We start from the raw sequence: 18,569 nt of genomic DNA on the forward strand, positions 1-18,569 counted from the left end.
AGTTCAAATTCGAAAAAAATCAATTTTTGGTGAAAAATTCGATACGGGGGGGTATACCCTTAAAATGAAAAATCCCAAACTTTGGAGGTCCATATCTCGGCTTCTATGGGCACTATCGGAAAAATTCCAACGGTTTTGACTTAGTTCCGTCCTTCTGAATCCAACGAGACCATCCGCAAGGTCGTAGCTCCCATAATAGCTGAGATCTCGCATTTTTGTAGCCCATTTTTGGGCTCAAAAACGGGGTCGAAAATTGACTTTTTTACGAATTTTCAAAGTGCTATAATTCCACTTGTTCTGGTCGAATTCCGTTATAATCCGGTGTTTTCGTAAATTAGGTGATGGGAATAAGCCACTGATAGGGATTTCTATAGCTACTTTCGGGTATAAAGAAAATCGATTTTTCGCATTTTCAAAGTGCTGTAATTCCCTTAGTTTTTCTCGAAACTCATTATAACCCGGTGTTTTCGTGTTGTAGGTGATGGGAACAAGCCGCTGGTATAGTTAGTTCAAATTCGAAAAAAATCAATTTTTGGTGAAAAATTCGATACGGGGGGGTATACCCTTAAAATGAAAAATCCCAAACTTTGGAGGTCCATATCTCGGCTTCTATGGGCACTATCGGGAAAATTCCAACGGTTTTGACTTAGTTTCGTCCTGTTGAATTCAATGAGACCATCCGCAAGGTCGTAGCTCTTATATTAGCTGAGATCTCGCATTTTTGTAGCCCATTTTTGGGCTCAAAAACGGGGTCGAAAATTGACTTTTTTACGAATTTTCAAAGTGCTATAATTCCACTTGTTCCGGTCGAATTCCGTTATAATCCGGTGTTTTCGTATATTAGGTGATGGGAATAAGCCACTGATAGGGGTTTCTATAACTAATTTCGGGTTTAAAGAAAATCGATTTTTCGCATTTTCAAAGTGCTATAATTCCCTTAGTTTTTCTCGAAACTCATTATAACCCGGTGTTTTCGTATTGTAGGTGATGGGAACAAGCCGCTGGTATAGTTAGTTCAAATTCGAAAAAAATCAATTTTTGGTGAAAAATTCGATACTGGGGGGTATACCCTTAAAATGAAAAATCCCAAACTTTGGAGGTCCATATCTCGGCTTCTATGGGCACTATCGGGAAAATTCCAACGGTTTTGACTTAGTTTCGTCCTTCTGAATCCAACGAGACCATCCGCAAGGTCGTAGCTCCCATATTAGCTGAGATCTCGCATTTTTGTAGCCCATTTTTGGGCTCAAAAACGGGGTCGAAAATTGACTTTTTTACGAATTTTCAAAGTGCTATAATTCCACTTGTTCTGTTCGAATTCCGTTATAATCCGGTGTTTTCGTAATGTAGGTGATGGGAGTAAGCCGCTGATAGGGATTTCTATAGCTACTTTCGGGTTTAAAGAAAATCGATTTTTCGCATTTTCAAAGTGCTATAATTCCCTTAGTTTTTCTCGAAACTCATTATAACCCGGTGTTTTCGTGTTGTAGGTGATGGGAACAAGCCGCTGGTATAGTTAGTTCAAATTCGAAAAAAATCAATTTTTGGTGAAAAATTCGATACGGGGGGGTATACCCTTAAAATGAAAAATCCCAAACTTTGGAGGTCCATATCTCGGCTTCTATGGGCACTATCGGGAAAATTCCAACGGTTTTGACTTAGTTTCGTCCTTCTGAATCCAACGAGACCATCCGCAAGGTCGTAGCTCCCATATTAGCTGAGATCTCGCATTTTTGTAGCCCATTTTTGGGCTCAAAAACGGGGTCGAAAATTGACTTTTTTACGAATTTTCAAAGTGCTATAATTCCACTTGTTCTGTTCGAATTCCGTTATAATCCGGTGTTTTCGTAATGTAGGTGATGGGAGTAAGCCGCTGATAGGGATTTCTATAGCTACTTTCGGGTTTAAAGAAAATCGATTTTTCGCATTTTCAAAGTGCTATAATTCCCTTAGTTTTTCTCGAAACTCATTATAACCCGGTGTTTTCGTGTTGTAGGTGATGGGAACAAGCCGCTGGTATAGTTAGTTTAAATTCGAAAAAAATCAATTTTTGGTGAAAAATTCGATACTGGGGGGTATACCCTTAAAATGAAAAATCCCAAACTTTGGAGGTCCATATCTCGGCTTCTATGGGCACTATCGGGAAAATTCCAACGGTTTTGACTTAGTTTCGTCCTTCTGAATCCAACGAGACCATCCGCAAGGTCGTAGCTCCCATAATAGCTGAGATCTCGCATTTTTGTAGCCCATTTTTGGGCTCAAAAACGGGGTCGAAAATTGACTTTTTTACGAATTTTCAAAGTGCTATAATTCCACTTGTTCTGGTCGAATTCCGTTATAATCCGGTGTTTTCGTAAATTAGGTGATGGGAATAAGCCACTGATAGGGGTTTCTATAACTAATTTCGGGTTTAAAGAAAATCGATTTTTCGCATTTTCAAAGTGCTATAATTCCCTTAGTTTTTCTCGAAACTCATTATAACCCGGTGTTTTCGTGTTGTAGGTGATGGGAACAAGCCGCTGGTATAGTTAGTTCAAATTCGAAAAAAATCAATTTTTGGTGAAAAATTCGATACGGGGGGGTATACCCTTAAAATGAAAAATCCCAAACTTTGGAGGTCCATATCTCGGCTTCTATGGGCACTATCGGGAAAATTCCAACGGTTTTGACTTACTTTCGTCCTTCTAAATCCAACGAGACCATCCGCAAGGTCGTAGCTCCCATATTAGCTGAGATCTTGCATTTTTGTAGCCCATTTTTGGGCTCAAAAACGGGGTCGAAAATTGACTTTTTTACGAATTTTCAAAGTGCTATAATTCCACTTGTTCTGGTCGAATTCCGTTATAATCCGGTGTTTTCGTAATGTAGGTGATGGGAATAAGCCGCTGATAGGGATTTCTATAGCTACTTTCGGGTTTAAAGAAAATCGATTTTTCGCATTTTCAAAGTGCTATAATTCCCTTAGTTTTTCTCGAAACTCATTATAACCCGGTGTTTTCGTGTTGTAGGTGATGGGAACAAGCCGCTGGTATAGTTAGTTCAAATTCGAAAAAAATCAATTTTTGGTGAAAAATTCGATACGGGGGGGTATACCCTTAAAATGAAAAATCCCAAACTTTGGAGGTCCATATCTCGGCTTCTATGGGCACTATCGGGAAAATTCCAACGGTTTTGACTTAGTTTCGTCCTTCTGAATCCAACGAGACCATCCGCAAGGTCGTAGCTCCCATATTAGCTGAGATCTCGCATTTTTGTAGACCATTTTTGGGCTCAAAAACGGGGTCGAAAATTGACTTTTTTACGAATTTTCAAAGTGCTATAATTCCACTTGTTCTGGTCGAATTCCGTTATAATCCGGTGTTTTCGTAATGTAGGTGATGGGAATAAGCCGCTGATAGGGATTTCTATAGCTAATTTCGGGTATAAAGAAAATCGATTTTTCGCATTTTCAAAGTGCTGTAATTCCCTTAGTTTTTCTCGAAACTCATTATAACCCGGTGTTTTCATGTTGTAGGTGATGGGAACAAGCCGCTGGTATAGTTAGTTCAAATTCGAAAAAAATCAATTTTTGGTGAAAAATTCGATACGGGGGGGTATACCCTTAAAATGAAAAATCCCAAACTTTGGAGGTCCATATCTCGGCTTCTATGGGCACTATCGGGAAAATTCCAACGGTTTTGACTTAGTTTCGTCCTTCTGAATCCAACGAGACCATCCGCAAGGTCGTAGCTCCCATATTAGCTGAGATCTCGCATTTTTGTAGCCCATTTTTGGGCTCAAAAACGGGGTCGAAAATTGACTTTTTTACGAATTTTCAAAGTGCTATAATTCCACTTGTTCTGGTCGAATTCCGTTATAATCCGGTGTTTTCGTAATGTAGGTGATGGGAGTAAGCCGCTGATAGGGATTTCTATAGCTACTTTCGGGTTTAAAGAAAATCGATTTTTCGCATTTTCAAAGTGCTATAATTCCCTTAGTTTTTCTCGAAACTCATTATAACCCGGTGTTTTCGTGTTGTAGGTGATGGGAACAAGCCGCTGGTATAGTTAGTTCAAATTCGAAAAAAATCAATTTTTGGTGAAAAATTCGATACGGGGGGGTATACCCTTAAAATGAAAAATCCCAAACTTTGGAGGTCCATATCTCGGCTTCTATGGGCACTATCGGGAAAATTCCAACGGTTTTGACTTAGTTTCGTCCTTTTAAATCCAACGAGACCATCCGCAAGGTCGTAGCTCCCATATTAGCTGAGATCTTGCATTTTTGTAGCCCATTTTTGGGCTCAAAAACGGGGTCGAAAATTGACTTTTTTACGAATTTTCAAAGTGCTATAATTCCACTTGTTCTGGTCGAATTCCGTTATAATCCGGTGTTTTCGTAATGTAGGTGATGGGAATAAGCCGCTGATAGGGATTTCTATAGCTAATTTCGGGTATAAAGAAAATCGATTTTTCGCATTTTCAAAGTGCTGTAATTCCCTTAGTTTTTCTCGAAACTCATTATAACCCGGTGTTTTCGTGTTGTAGGTGATGGGAACAAGCCGCTGGTATAGTTAGTTCAAATTCGAAAAAAAATCAATTTTTGGTGAAAAATTCGATACGGGGGGGTATACCCTTAAAATTAAAAATCCCAAACTTTGGAGGTCCATATCTCGGCTTCTATGGGCACTATCGGGAAAATTCCAACGGTTTTAACTTAGTTTCGTCCTTCTGAATCCAACGAGACCATCCGCAAGGTCGTAGCTCCCATATTAGCTGAGATCTCGCATTTTTGTAGCCCATTTTTGGGCTCAAAAACGGGGTCGAAAATTGACTTTTTTACGAATTTTCAAAGTGCTATAATTCCACTTGTTCTGGTCGAATTCCGTTATAATCCGGTGTTTTCGTAATGTAGGTGATGGGAATAAGCCGCTGATAGGGATTTCTATAGCTAATTTCGGGTATAAAGAAAATCGATTTTTCGCATTTTCAAAGTGCTGTAATTCCCTTAGTTTTTCTCGAAACTCATTATAACCCGGTGTTTTCGTATTGTAGGTGATGGGAACAAGCCGCTGGTATAGTTAGTTCAAATTCGAAAAAAATCAATTTTTGGTGAAAAATTCGATACGGGGGGGTATACCCTTAAAATGAAAAATCCCAAACTTTGGAGGTCCATATCTCGGCTTCTATGGGCACTATCGGGAAAATTCCAACGGTTTTGACTTAGTTTCGTCCTTCTGAATCCAACGAGACCATCCGCAAGGTCGTAGCTCCCATATTAGCTGAGATCTCGCATTTTTGTAGCCCATTTTTGGGCTCAAAAACGGGGTCGAAAATTGACTTTTTTACGAATTTTCAAAGTGCTATAATTCCACTTGTTCTGGTCGAATTCCGTTATAATCCGGTGTTTTCGTAATGTAGGTGATGGGAATAAGCCGCTGATAGGGATTTCTATAGCTAATTTCGGGTATAAAGAAAATCGATTTTTCGCATTTTCAAAGTGCTGTAATTCCCTTAGTTTTTCTCGAAACTCATTATAACCCGGTGTTTTCGTGTTGTAGGTGATGGGAACAAGCCGCTGGTATAGTTAGTTTAAATTCGAAAAAAATCAATTTTTGGTGAAAAATTCGATACGGGGGGGTATACCCTTAAAATGAAAAATCCCAAACTTTGGAGGTCCATATCTCGGCTTCTATGGGCACTATCGGGAAAATTCCAACGGTTTTGACTTAGTTTCGTCCTTCTGAATCCAACGAGACCATCCGCAAGGTCGTAGCTCCCATATTAGCTGAGATCTCGCATTTTTGTAGCCCATTTTTGGGCTCAAAAACGGGGTCGAAAATTGACTTTTTTACGAATTTTCAAAGTGCTATAATTCCACTTGTTCTGGTCGAATTCCGTTATAATCCGGTGTTTTCGTAATGTAGGTGATGGGAGTAAGCCGCTGATAGGGATTTCTATAGCTACTTTCGGGTTTAAAGAAAATCGATTTTTCGCATTTTCAAAGTGCTATAATTCCCTTAGTTTTTCTCGAAACTCATTATAACCCGGTGTTTTCGTGTTGTAGGTGATGGGAACAAGCCGCTGGTATAGTTAGTTCAAATTCGAAAAAAATCAATTTTTGGTGAAAAATTCGATACGGGGGGGTATACCCTTAAAATGAAAAATCCCAAACTTTGGAGGTCCATATCTCGGCTTCTATGGGCACTATCGGGAAAATTCCAACGGTTTTGACTTAGTTTCGTCCTGCTGAATCCAACGAGACCATCCGCAAGGTCGTAGCTCCCATAATAGCTGAGATCTCGCATTTTTGTAGCCCATTTTTGGGCTCAAAAACGGGGTCGAAAATTGACTTTTTTACGAATTTTCAAAGTGCTATAATTCCACTTGTTCTGGTCGAATTCCGTTATAATCCGGTGTTTTCGTAATGTAGGTGATGGGAATAAGCCGCTGATAGGGATTTCTATAGCTAATTTCGGGTATAAAGAAAATCGATTTTTCGCATTTTCAAAGTGCTGTAATTCCCTTAGTTTTACTCGAAACTCATTATAACCCGGTGTTTTCGTGTTGTAGGTGATGGGAACAAGCCGCTGGTATAGTTAGTTCAAATTCGAAAAAAATCAATTTTTGGTGAAAAATTCGATACGGGGGGGTATACCCTTAAAATGAAAAATCCCAAACTTTGGAGGTCCATATCTCGGCTTCTATGGGCACTATCGGGAAAATTCCAACGGTTTTGACTTAGTTTCGTCCTGCTGAATCCAACGAGACCATCCGCAAGGTCGTAGCTCTTATATTAGCTGAGATCTCGCATTTTTGTAGCCCATTTTTGGGCTCAAAAACGGGGTCGAAAATTGACTTTTTTACGAATTTTCAAAGTGCTATAATTCCACTTGTTCTGGTCGAATTCCGTTATAATCCGGTGTTTTCGTAATGTAGGTGATGGGAATAAGCCGCTGATAGGGATTTCTATAGCTAATTTCGGGTATAAAGAAAATCGATTTTTCGCATTTTCAAAGTGCTGTAATTCCCTTAGTTTTTCTCGAAACTCATTATAACCCGGTGTTTTCGTGTTGTAGGTGATGGGAACAAGCCGCTGGTATAGTTAGTTCAAATTCGAAAAAAATCAATTTTTGGTGAAAAATTCGATACGGGGGGGTATACCCTTAAAATGAAAAATCCCAAACTTTGGAGGTCCATATCTCGGCTTCTATGGGCACTATCGGGAAAATTCCAACGGTTTTGACTTAGTTTCGTCCTGCTGAATCCAACGAGACCATCCGCAAGGTCGTAGCTCTTATATTAGCTGAGATCTCGCATTTTTGTAGCCCATTTTTGGGCTCAAAAACGGGGTCGAAAATTGACTTTTTTACGAATTTTCAAAGTGCTATAATTCCACTTGTTCTGGTCGAATTCCGTTATAATCCGGTGTTTTCGTAAATTAGGTGATGGGAATAAGCCACTGATAGGGGTTTCTATAACTAATTTCGGGTTTAAAGAAAATCGATTTTTCGCATTTTCAAAGTGCTATAATTCCCTTAGTTTTTCTCGAAACTCATTATAACCCGGTGTTTTCGTGTTGTAGGTGATGGGAACAAGCCGCTGGTATAGTTAGTTCAAATTCGAAAAAAATCAATTTTTGGTGAAAAATTCGATACGGGGGGGTATACCCTTAAAATGAAAAATCCCAAACTTTGGAGGTCCATATCTCGGCTTCTATGGGCACTATCGGGAAAATTCCAACGGTTTTGACTTAGTTTCGTCCTTCTGAATCCAACGAGACCATCCGCAAGGTCGTAGCTCCCATAATAGCTGAGATCTCGCATTTTTGTAGCCCATTTTTGGGCTCAAAAACGGGGTCGAAAATTGACTTTTTTACGAATTTTCAAAGTGCTATAATTCCACTTGTTCTGGTCGAATTCCGTTATAATCCGGTGTTTTCGTAAATTAGGTGATGGGAATAAGCCACTGATAGGGATTTCTATAGCTACTTTCGGGTTTAAAGAAAATCGATTTTTCGCATTTTCAAAGTGCTATAATTCCCTTAGTTTTTCTCGAAACTCATTATAACCCGGTGTTTTCGTGTTGTAGGTGATGGGAACAAGCCGCTGGTATAGTTAGTTCAAATTCGAAAAAAATCAATTTTTGGTGAAAAATTCGATACGGGGGGGTATACCCTTAAAATGAAAAATCCCAAACTTTGGAGGTCCATATCTCGGCTTCTATGGGCACTATCGGGAAAATTCCAACGGTTTTGACTTAGTTTCGTCCTTCTGAATCCAACGAGACCATCCGCAAGGTCGTAGCTCCCATAATAGCTGAGATCTCGCATTTTTGTAGCCCATTTTTGGGCTCAAAAACGGGGTCGAAAATTGACTTTTTTACGAATTTTCAAAGTGCTATAATTCCACTTGTTCTGGTCGAATTCCGTTATAATCCGGTGTTTTCGTAAATTAGGTGATGGGAATAAGCCACTGATAGGGATTTCTATAGCTACTTTCGGGTTTAAAGAAAATCGATTTTTCGCATTTTCAAAGTGCTATAATTCCCTTAGTTTTTCTCGAAACTCATTATAACCCGGTGTTTTCGTGTTGTAGGTGATGGGAACAAGCCGCTGGTATAGTTAGTTCAAATTCGAAAAAAATCAATTTTTGGTGAAAAATTCGATACGGGGGGGTATACCCTTAAAATGAAAAATCCCAAACTTTGGAGGTCCATATCTCGGCTTCTATGGGCACTATCGGGAAAATTCCAACGGTTTTGACTTAGTTTCGTCCTTCTGAATCCAACGAGACCATCCGCAAGGTCGTAGCTCCCATAATAGCTGAGATCTCGCATTTTTGTAGCCCATTTTTGGGCTCAAAAACGGGGTCGAAAATTGACTTTTTTACGAATTTTCAAAGTGCTATAATTCCACTTGTTCTGGTCGAATTCCGTTATAATCCGGTGTTTTCGTAATGTAGGTGATGGGAATAAGCCGCTGATAGGGATTTCTATAGCTAATTTCGGGTATAAAGAAAATCGATTTTTCGCATTTTCAAAGTGCTGTAATTCCCTTAGTTTTTCTCGAAACTCATTATAACCCGGTGTTTTCGTGTTGTAGGTGATGGGAACAAGCCGCTGGTATAGTTAGTTCAAATTCGAAAAAAATCAATTTTTGGTGAAAAATTCGATACGGGGGGGTATACCCTTAAAATGAAAAATCCCAAACTTTGGAGGTCCATATCTCGGCTTCTATGGGCACTATCGGAAAAATTCCAACGGTTTTGACTTAGTTCCGTCCTTCTGAATCCAACGAGACCATCCGCAAGGTCGTAGCTCCCATAATAGCTGAGATCTCGCATTTTTGTAGCCCATTTTTGGGCTCAAAAACGGGGTCGAAAATTGACTTTTTTACGAATTTTCAAAGTGCTATAATTCCACTTGTTCTGGTCGAATTCCGTTATAATCCGGTGTTTTCGTAAATTAGGTGATGGGAATAAGCCACTGATAGGGATTTCTATAGCTACTTTCGGGTATAAAGAAAATCGATTTTTCGCATTTTCAAAGTGCTGTAATTCCCTTAGTTTTTCTCGAAACTCATTATAACCCGGTGTTTTCGTGTTGTAGGTGATGGGAACAAGCCGCTGGTATAGTTAGTTCAAATTCGAAAAAAATCAATTTTTGGTGAAAAATTCGATACGGGGGGGTATACCCTTAAAATGAAAAATCCCAAACTTTGGAGGTCCATATCTCGGCTTCTATGGGCACTATCGGGAAAATTCCAACGGTTTTGACTTAGTTTCGTCCTGTTGAATTCAATGAGACCATCCGCAAGGTCGTAGCTCTTATATTAGCTGAGATCTCGCATTTTTGTAGCCCATTTTTGGGCTCAAAAACGGGGTCGAAAATTGACTTTTTTACGAATTTTCAAAGTGCTATAATTCCACTTGTTCCGGTCGAATTCCGTTATAATCCGGTGTTTTCGTATATTAGGTGATGGGAATAAGCCACTGATAGGGGTTTCTATAACTAATTTCGGGTTTAAAGAAAATCGATTTTTCGCATTTTCAAAGTGCTATAATTCCCTTAGTTTTTCTCGAAACTCATTATAACCCGGTGTTTTCGTATTGTAGGTGATGGGAACAAGCCGCTGGTATAGTTAGTTCAAATTCGAAAAAAATCAATTTTTGGTGAAAAATTCGATACTGGGGGGTATACCCTTAAAATGAAAAATCCCAAACTTTGGAGGTCCATATCTCGGCTTCTATGGGCACTATCGGGAAAATTCCAACGGTTTTGACTTAGTTTCGTCCTTCTGAATCCAACGAGACCATCCGCAAGGTCGTAGCTCCCATATTAGCTGAGATCTCGCATTTTTGTAGCCCATTTTTGGGCTCAAAAACGGGGTCGAAAATTGACTTTTTTACGAATTTTCAAAGTGCTATAATTCCACTTGTTCTGTTCGAATTCCGTTATAATCCGGTGTTTTCGTAATGTAGGTGATGGGAGTAAGCCGCTGATAGGGATTTCTATAGCTACTTTCGGGTTTAAAGAAAATCGATTTTTCGCATTTTCAAAGTGCTATAATTCCCTTAGTTTTTCTCGAAACTCATTATAACCCGGTGTTTTCGTGTTGTAGGTGATGGGAACAAGCCGCTGGTATAGTTAGTTTAAATTCGAAAAAAATCAATTTTTGGTGAAAAATTCGATACTGGGGGGTATACCCTTAAAATGAAAAATCCCAAACTTTGGAGGTCCATATCTCGGCTTCTATGGGCACTATCGGGAAAATTCCAACGGTTTTGACTTAGTTTCGTCCTTCTGAATCCAACGAGACCATCCGCAAGGTCGTAGCTCCCATAATAGCTGAGATCTCGCATTTTTGTAGCCCATTTTTGGGCTCAAAAACGGGGTCGAAAATTGACTTTTTTACGAATTTTCAAAGTGCTATAATTCCACTTGTTCTGGTCGAATTCCGTTATAATCCGGTGTTTTCGTAAATTAGGTGATGGGAATAAGCCACTGATAGGGGTTTCTATAACTAATTTCGGGTTTAAAGAAAATCGATTTTTCGCATTTTCAAAGTGCTATAATTCCCTTAGTTTTTCTCGAAACTCATTATAACCCGGTGTTTTCGTGTTGTAGGTGATGGGAACAAGCCGCTGGTATAGTTAGTTCAAATTCGAAAAAAATCAATTTTTGGTGAAAAATTCGATACGGGGGGGTATACCCTTAAAATGAAAAATCCCAAACTTTGGAGGTCCATATCTCGGCTTCTATGGGCACTATCGGGAAAATTCCAACGGTTTTGACTTACTTTCGTCCTTCTAAATCCAACGAGACCATCCGCAAGGTCGTAGCTCCCATATTAGCTGAGATCTTGCATTTTTGTAGCCCATTTTTGGGCTCAAAAACGGGGTCGAAAATTGACTTTTTTACGAATTTTCAAAGTGCTATAATTCCACTTGTTCTGGTCGAATTCCGTTATAATCCGGTGTTTTCGTAATGTAGGTGATGGGAATAAGCCGCTGATAGGGATTTCTATAGCTACTTTCGGGTTTAAAGAAAATCGATTTTTCGCATTTTCAAAGTGCTATAATTCCCTTAGTTTTTCTCGAAACTCATTATAACCCGGTGTTTTCGTGTTGTAGGTGATGGGAACAAGCCGCTGGTATAGTTAGTTCAAATTCGAAAAAAATCAATTTTTGGTGAAAAATTCGATACGGGGGGGTATACCCTTAAAATGAAAAATCCCAAACTTTGGAGGTCCATATCTCGGCTTCTATGGGCACTATCGGGAAAATTCCAACGGTTTTGACTTAGTTTCGTCCTTCTGAATCCAACGAGACCATCCGCAAGGTCGTAGCTCCCATATTAGCTGAGATCTCGCATTTTTGTAGACCATTTTTGGGCTCAAAAACGGGGTCGAAAATTGACTTTTTTACGAATTTTCAAAGTGCTATAATTCCACTTGTTCTGGTCGAATTCCGTTATAATCCGGTGTTTTCGTAATGTAGGTGATGGGAATAAGCCGCTGATAGGGATTTCTATAGCTAATTTCGGGTATAAAGAAAATCGATTTTTCGCATTTTCAAAGTGCTGTAATTCCCTTAGTTTTTCTCGAAACTCATTATAACCCGGTGTTTTCATGTTGTAGGTGATGGGAACAAGCCGCTGGTATAGTTAGTTCAAATTCGAAAAAAATCAATTTTTGGTGAAAAATTCGATACGGGGGGGTATACCCTTAAAATGAAAAATCCCAAACTTTGGAGGTCCATATCTCGGCTTCTATGGGCACTATCGGGAAAATTCCAACGGTTTTGACTTAGTTTCGTCCTTCTGAATCCAACGAGACCATCCGCAAGGTCGTAGCTCCCATATTAGCTGAGATCTCGCATTTTTGTAGCCCATTTTTGGGCTCAAAAACGGGGTCGAAAATTGACTTTTTTACGAATTTTCAAAGTGCTATAATTCCACTTGTTCTGGTCGAATTCCGTTATAATCCGGTGTTTTCGTAATGTAGGTGATGGGAGTAAGCCGCTGATAGGGATTTCTATAGCTACTTTCGGGTTTAAAGAAAATCGATTTTTCGCATTTTCAAAGTGCTATAATTCCCTTAGTTTTTCTCGAAACTCATTATAACCCGGTGTTTTCGTGTTGTAGGTGATGGGAACAAGCCGCTGGTATAGTTAGTTCAAATTCGAAAAAAATCAATTTTTGGTGAAAAATTCGATACGGGGGGGTATACCCTTAAAATGAAAAATCCCAAACTTTGGAGGTCCATATCTCGGCTTCTATGGGCACTATCGGGAAAATTCCAACGGTTTTGACTTAGTTTCGTCCTTTTAAATCCAACGAGACCATCCGCAAGGTCGTAGCTCCCATATTAGCTGAGATCTTGCATTTTTGTAGCCCATTTTTGGGCTCAAAAACGGGGTCGAAAATTGACTTTTTTACGAATTTTCAAAGTGCTATAATTCCACTTGTTCTGGTCGAATTCCGTTATAATCCGGTGTTTTCGTAATGTAGGTGATGGGAATAAGCCGCTGATAGGGATTTCTATAGCTAATTTCGGGTATAAAGAAAATCGATTTTTCGCATTTTCAAAGTGCTGTAATTCCCTTAGTTTTTCTCGAAACTCATTATAACCCGGTGTTTTCGTGTTGTAGGTGATGGGAACAAGCCGCTGGTATAGTTAGTTCAAATTCGAAAAAAATCAATTTTTGGTGAAAAATTCGATACGGGGGGGTATACCCTTAAAATGAAAAATCCCAAACTTTGGAGGTCCATATCTCGGCTTCTATGGGCACTATCAGGAAAATTCAAACGGTTTTGACTTAGTTTCGTCCTTCTGAATCCAACGAGACCATCCGCAAGGTCGTAGCTTTTATAATAGCTGAGATATCACATTTTTAGGGCCCACTTTTGAGCTCAAAAACGAGGTCGAAAAATGACTTTTCTGAATTTTCAAAGTGCTCTCATTCGTTTAGTTCTGCTCGGATCCTGTTATAACCCGGTGTTTTCGAAATCTAGGTGACCCAAATAAGACGCTGGTATACTTAGTTTGATTTCGAAAAAAATCAATTTTTGGTGAAAAAATTCGATACAGGGGGGTGTACCCGAAAAATGGAAAATTCCAAATTTTGAAGGTCGATATCTTGGCTTCTTTGGGAGCTATCGGGAAAATTTCAACGGTTTTGTTTTAGTTTCGTCACTCTGAATCCAACGAGACCATCTGCAAAGTCGTAGCTAGTACTATAGCCGAGATATGGCATTTTTGATGCCCATTTTTGGCCTCAAAAACGAACGTCGAAAACGACTTTTTCAGGAATTTCAAAGTGCTCTCATTCTCTTAGTTCTGCTCGGATCCTGTTATAACCCGGTGTTTTCGTAATCTAGGTGACCCAAATAAGACGCTGGTATAGTTAGTTTGATTTCGAAAAAAATCAATTTTTGGTGAAAAAATTCGATACGGGGGGGTATACCTGAAAAATGAAAAATTCCAAACTTTGAAGGTCGATATCTCGGCTTCTATGGGAGCTATCGGGAAAATTTCAACGGTTTTGTTTTAGTTTCGTCACTCTGAATCCAACGAGACCATCCGCAAAGTCGTAGCTTTTACGATAGCCGAGATATGGCATTTTTGATGCCCATTTTTGGCCTCAAAAACGGACGTCGAAAACGACTTTTTCAGGATTTTCAAAGTGCTCTCATTCCCTTAGTTCTGCTCGGATCCTGTTATAACCCAGTGTTTTCGTAATCTAGGTGACCCAAATAAGACGCTGGTATACCAATATTTATTTGATAAATTCATATTTTTTAATTCCCCCAAAAAAAATTGTAATGGCGTTCAAAGCAAATGTGTATCTTAGGACTTTTAGAGAGCATTCAAAAAAGAAATATAATTCAATCCTCAACAACCGCCTAGACTAATTAATTAATTTATTAACGATTTTCACTTAAATTTCAACCTTAACTGCCTCGACTAATTAATTTATTTAATAATGAAGTTCAAATTAAATTATTTTTTAATAACGAAATGCCTCTTCATTGGTCAAACGTAGATCTGTTTGATAATAAGGGTCTTCAACTAACTTTTGACGTCACGCCTATTAAGGAACCTGCTAGAATTCGTTTACTTACTTGTATTAAATTGAATCTACTTCAAAGTATTATTTTTTTCTAGCATTGTCTTTACTATTTGCTCATTTAAATTAATAAAAAGTAATTGTCCCCTGCTTTTCATTAATAATAATTAAACTGAATCCCTACGGGTTTCATTATTCTTTATTTTCCATTGAGTCTTTAAGAGATTCCAATATACAGAAAAATAAAAAGTCAATTATTAGAAAGCGTGGAAATACAAAGGGCGTTTCAGTGTAGTAAACAATTTTTTATTTTACGTAAGATTCGCCAAATAATTCTCGGTTTCTTTGATGTATTCGATTATATTTAGTCCAGAGTTTTATTAATTTTAAAATGCATTTTATGCAACAGCAACTGCTCGTAATTAAATCTGTTTAATATTTTCTCTTCCTGAAAATGTAGGGATTTCCTGTTTATTTTAGAATGAAGTTTTAAAGTGAAGTATTTAAAAATAAAAAAAATATTGGTTATCAGTTTTTGCAGATTTTTATTGCAATTACTACCTATAGAAGCTAACTTTAATAAAGCGAATTTAATGTCCTGTAATTTGATATGCATGACAACTAGAACGAAGGCAAATAATCATTTTATGCGAAAAAACTAGGGGCACGTAGTTAGTGAAACTCCTCGTTTACTGGAAAAATTTCCATTTTCAGAAAAAAATTCATAAAACACTTTTTGAAGGGAATTTAATTTACTTTCATTGGATGTGCATTAAACTAATTTTTTTTTAATGAAAACTAATTTATGACAACAATTTTTATTCTTATTATTAATTACCACGATAATTATGGTATTTATTAACAACTAGGATAAAAATGTAATGTAATTAAATAATTAGTGGGAATATTAAAAAGTCATCAAATTATACATTTTTTTTATTCAAAAGATTGAACTTGATTAACCGAACCTCTTACATATTACACAAAACATTTAATAATCTAAATAACGAATTTAAAATGTGTGATTTCTTTTTATTGATATTTAATAAAAGCATATGACAAAAATATTTGTTTTTTACATTAAATAACAAAAAAAAAATGGAAAATATATGCAACCTTTGCTCCACTATTATATTAATTTGATCTTTGATTACTACTGATGTACGCATAAATAAGGCAATTTCCTGCAACTTGATGTATATTTCTCGAAACTAGTTCAACTGACATTGCAACTATAATATAAATGTGTCAATAATAAGAGAAAGAAATTAAAATGAATCATATTGGCACAAGTGCACTTACTATAACTATCCTCTTCTTACTAGTTATTGAGACGTGCTATGGACAGAAAAGCAAAAGGCGTAAGTTAAAAAAACCTCAAGTACTTCAATATAAATATATATGAAAAACCTTCCTAAAGGCCTACATTCCTTCTTGTTGTGTCATCTGCATATAGGGTAAATTTGCCTTTAATACAACATGATTTTTTAATTAATACCTACATCTTATCAAATACTTAGTTGGTAGATCATAAAAGACTGCTGCAGTAACTTCCCTATTGAGGATTTCTTAATATACTCAAATCAATACTTTTAAATAAGTGTGTGTGAGGAATCTTCCACGTTACTGCTTTAATGGATCGAGATAAACGATCAAACCCTGCAGACTCCCAAGGGAAATTATTCGCGTAAATGGTTAAAGAGAATTGAGAAATTTTCCCGGTTAGAATACATTTCCCTAATTCTATTTATTTTTAATACCTGACTTGTTTTAATTGACGCTTTATTAAAGTAAATAAATTTCGTCAATTTATTGTAATTTTTTTTAGCATCCTATTTTCCAACATGCTATCGAAACGATCCGAAATTGAACCAGTGTCTGCTAGATGCAACTGAAACTCTTAGGCCTTATTTGGGTAAGTCTATAATTTGAATTATTGGCTTAACCTTATCGAGAAATTTAAAAAATAAATTGTTTTAAACATTTCACTGTTTCCACATCTAAAATCATTATCTTGACTTTCTGAACTGACCAATGGAACCAAACAATGACCCCTATAAACTTTTGTTTTTTTTTTTAGCAAAAGGTGTGCCTGAATTATCAATTCCGCCTTTCGAGCCATTCAAAATACCTCAGATAAAGCTGGAACAAGGTACAAGAGCGTTAAACTTTAAGGCTGTTCTGGATAACGTCGTTGTACATGGACTAACCAATTATAAGTTTTCGAAATTTGAGTAAGTATCTAACTATAGGCAAGGGTGAAGTTGCATTTACTATGTTTAAATAATTATTCCTCCTGCATTAAAAAAAAATATTTTTTAGAACAGGGTCAACTAGATTTATATTTTTTCTTAACTAAAATTAATATTTATGTTCTTGACATCTTTTTAACAAGTCTTTTTAAAATTAAGCATTATTTAACATTCCATTAAAATAATCTGTAAAAATTATGATCTATTCATCTTTCCTGACTATATTGTATTCCAAATTTTCTGGAAATGCCTGTTAAAGTTCCCCTATTAGCTTCAATCAAACTAGGAATTTTACTCTTTCTCTTTTCTTACTATACTCTATAAAAATATCCAGAAAGTAGACACCTCAAATGAAAAAAAAACTTCTCTATGCTTATTTTAACTTGCATTAAATTAATGAAAAATTTCTCACAGGCCACTTAAGACATTTCAATTATTTAATATTTATTTTTAAATTTTATCATTTATCCACCTTTCCTGGTAATATTGTATTCCAGATTATCTGGATATGCTCTTTAAGGGTCCCAGATTGGCTTTATTCAAACCAAGAATTTAAGTATTTCTCTTCTCTTACCCCAAGTGTAGTAAACAAACATGAAAAAAAAACTCTTCTAAAGTTTACTTTTAATTTAATTTTAACTAAAGTTTACTTTTAAATTTATAAAACATTTTTCATAAGTCATTTTGAAAATTCCCATTATTCCATTGAAATTTCCACCATAATTTCCCAAAAAAAAAAATTAAAATTGCTTCAAGTACCTGGAAGTCATATTTTTTAATTACCAATTTACTAGAATACGTTGAAAATTACTCCATAATTTGCCTTGAAAATATTAAAAACTCCCTGGAAGAATTTGGAAAATTATTGCGGGTATCCGAAATTTATTGATTCATTTTTAAAATATGTTATTTATACACTTTTCCAGGTTATTTTGTGTTCCAAATTGTCTGGAAATGCTCTTTAAAGTTCCCTGGTTGGGTTCATTCAGATCATGATTTATTTTCTAATTTTTTTTTGTACTTACTTCGACAACACCCTAAAAATACAAACACAAATTAAAAAAAAAAATTAACTAAAATGAATCTTTATATTTTAAAATGTTTTCTGACAGGTCATTTGAAAATTGAGCATTATTCAACATTCCATTAAAAGAACCTTAGAAAATCATCATTTATTCACAATTCCTGGTTCTTTTGTATTTCAAGTTCCCTGAAAATACTCTTTAAGGTTCCAATATTGGCTTCATTTACACCGGGAATTTTCTTTTTGTCCTTTTCTTACTGTACTCTTGGAAGATATTCAGAAAATAGACAAAGATGAAAAATTACTCTAATTGCAACAAAATTACTGAAAATGCCTTTAACATAAATTACTCTACTTATCACAAAACTCTTGAAAACGACTTCACTCATTACCTGAAAGAAATTAAAAATCACTTCAATTTCCTGGACAATATTGCCAATAGGTTCAACTATAGTAAAGCCCAATTTACTGGAATATGTTCAAAATTACTTCATAATTTGCCTTGAAAATATTGAAAACTCCTTGGAAGAATTTGAAAAAGTATTGCAAGTATCTGAAATTTGTTGATTCATCTTTAAAACGTGTCATTTATACACTTTTCCGGGTTATTTTGTGTTCCAAATTGTCTGGAAATGCTTTTTAAAGTTCCCTGATTGGGTTCATTCAAATCATGATTTATTTCTTTTTTTTTTAATTATACTCACTTCGACAACGTCCTGAAAATACAAACAACACAAATTTAAAA

At 36.6% G+C, this 18,569-nt stretch overlaps 1 protein-coding gene across 1 annotated transcript in view; it reads left to right on the forward strand.

Annotated features, from left to right (window-relative positions):
- The window catches only part of LOC126745968 (uncharacterized), a 46,287-nt gene that overhangs the window by 19,606 nt on the left and 8,112 nt on the right, over positions 1-18,569 (forward strand). The window contains exons 6-8 of the mRNA XM_050454023.1: positions 15,810-15,909; positions 16,377-16,463; positions 16,629-16,782. Coding sequence (XP_050309980.1) covers positions 15,810-15,909; positions 16,377-16,463; positions 16,629-16,782 — 341 coding nt within the window. The remainder of the gene's footprint in view (positions 1-15,809; positions 15,910-16,376; positions 16,464-16,628; positions 16,783-18,569) is intronic.

Source organism: Anthonomus grandis, chromosome 16, assembly GCF_022605725.1.
Source record: "Anthonomus grandis grandis chromosome 16, icAntGran1.3, whole genome shotgun sequence".
In the NCBI taxonomy this organism is placed as follows: domain Eukaryota; kingdom Metazoa; phylum Arthropoda; class Insecta; order Coleoptera; family Curculionidae; genus Anthonomus; species Anthonomus grandis.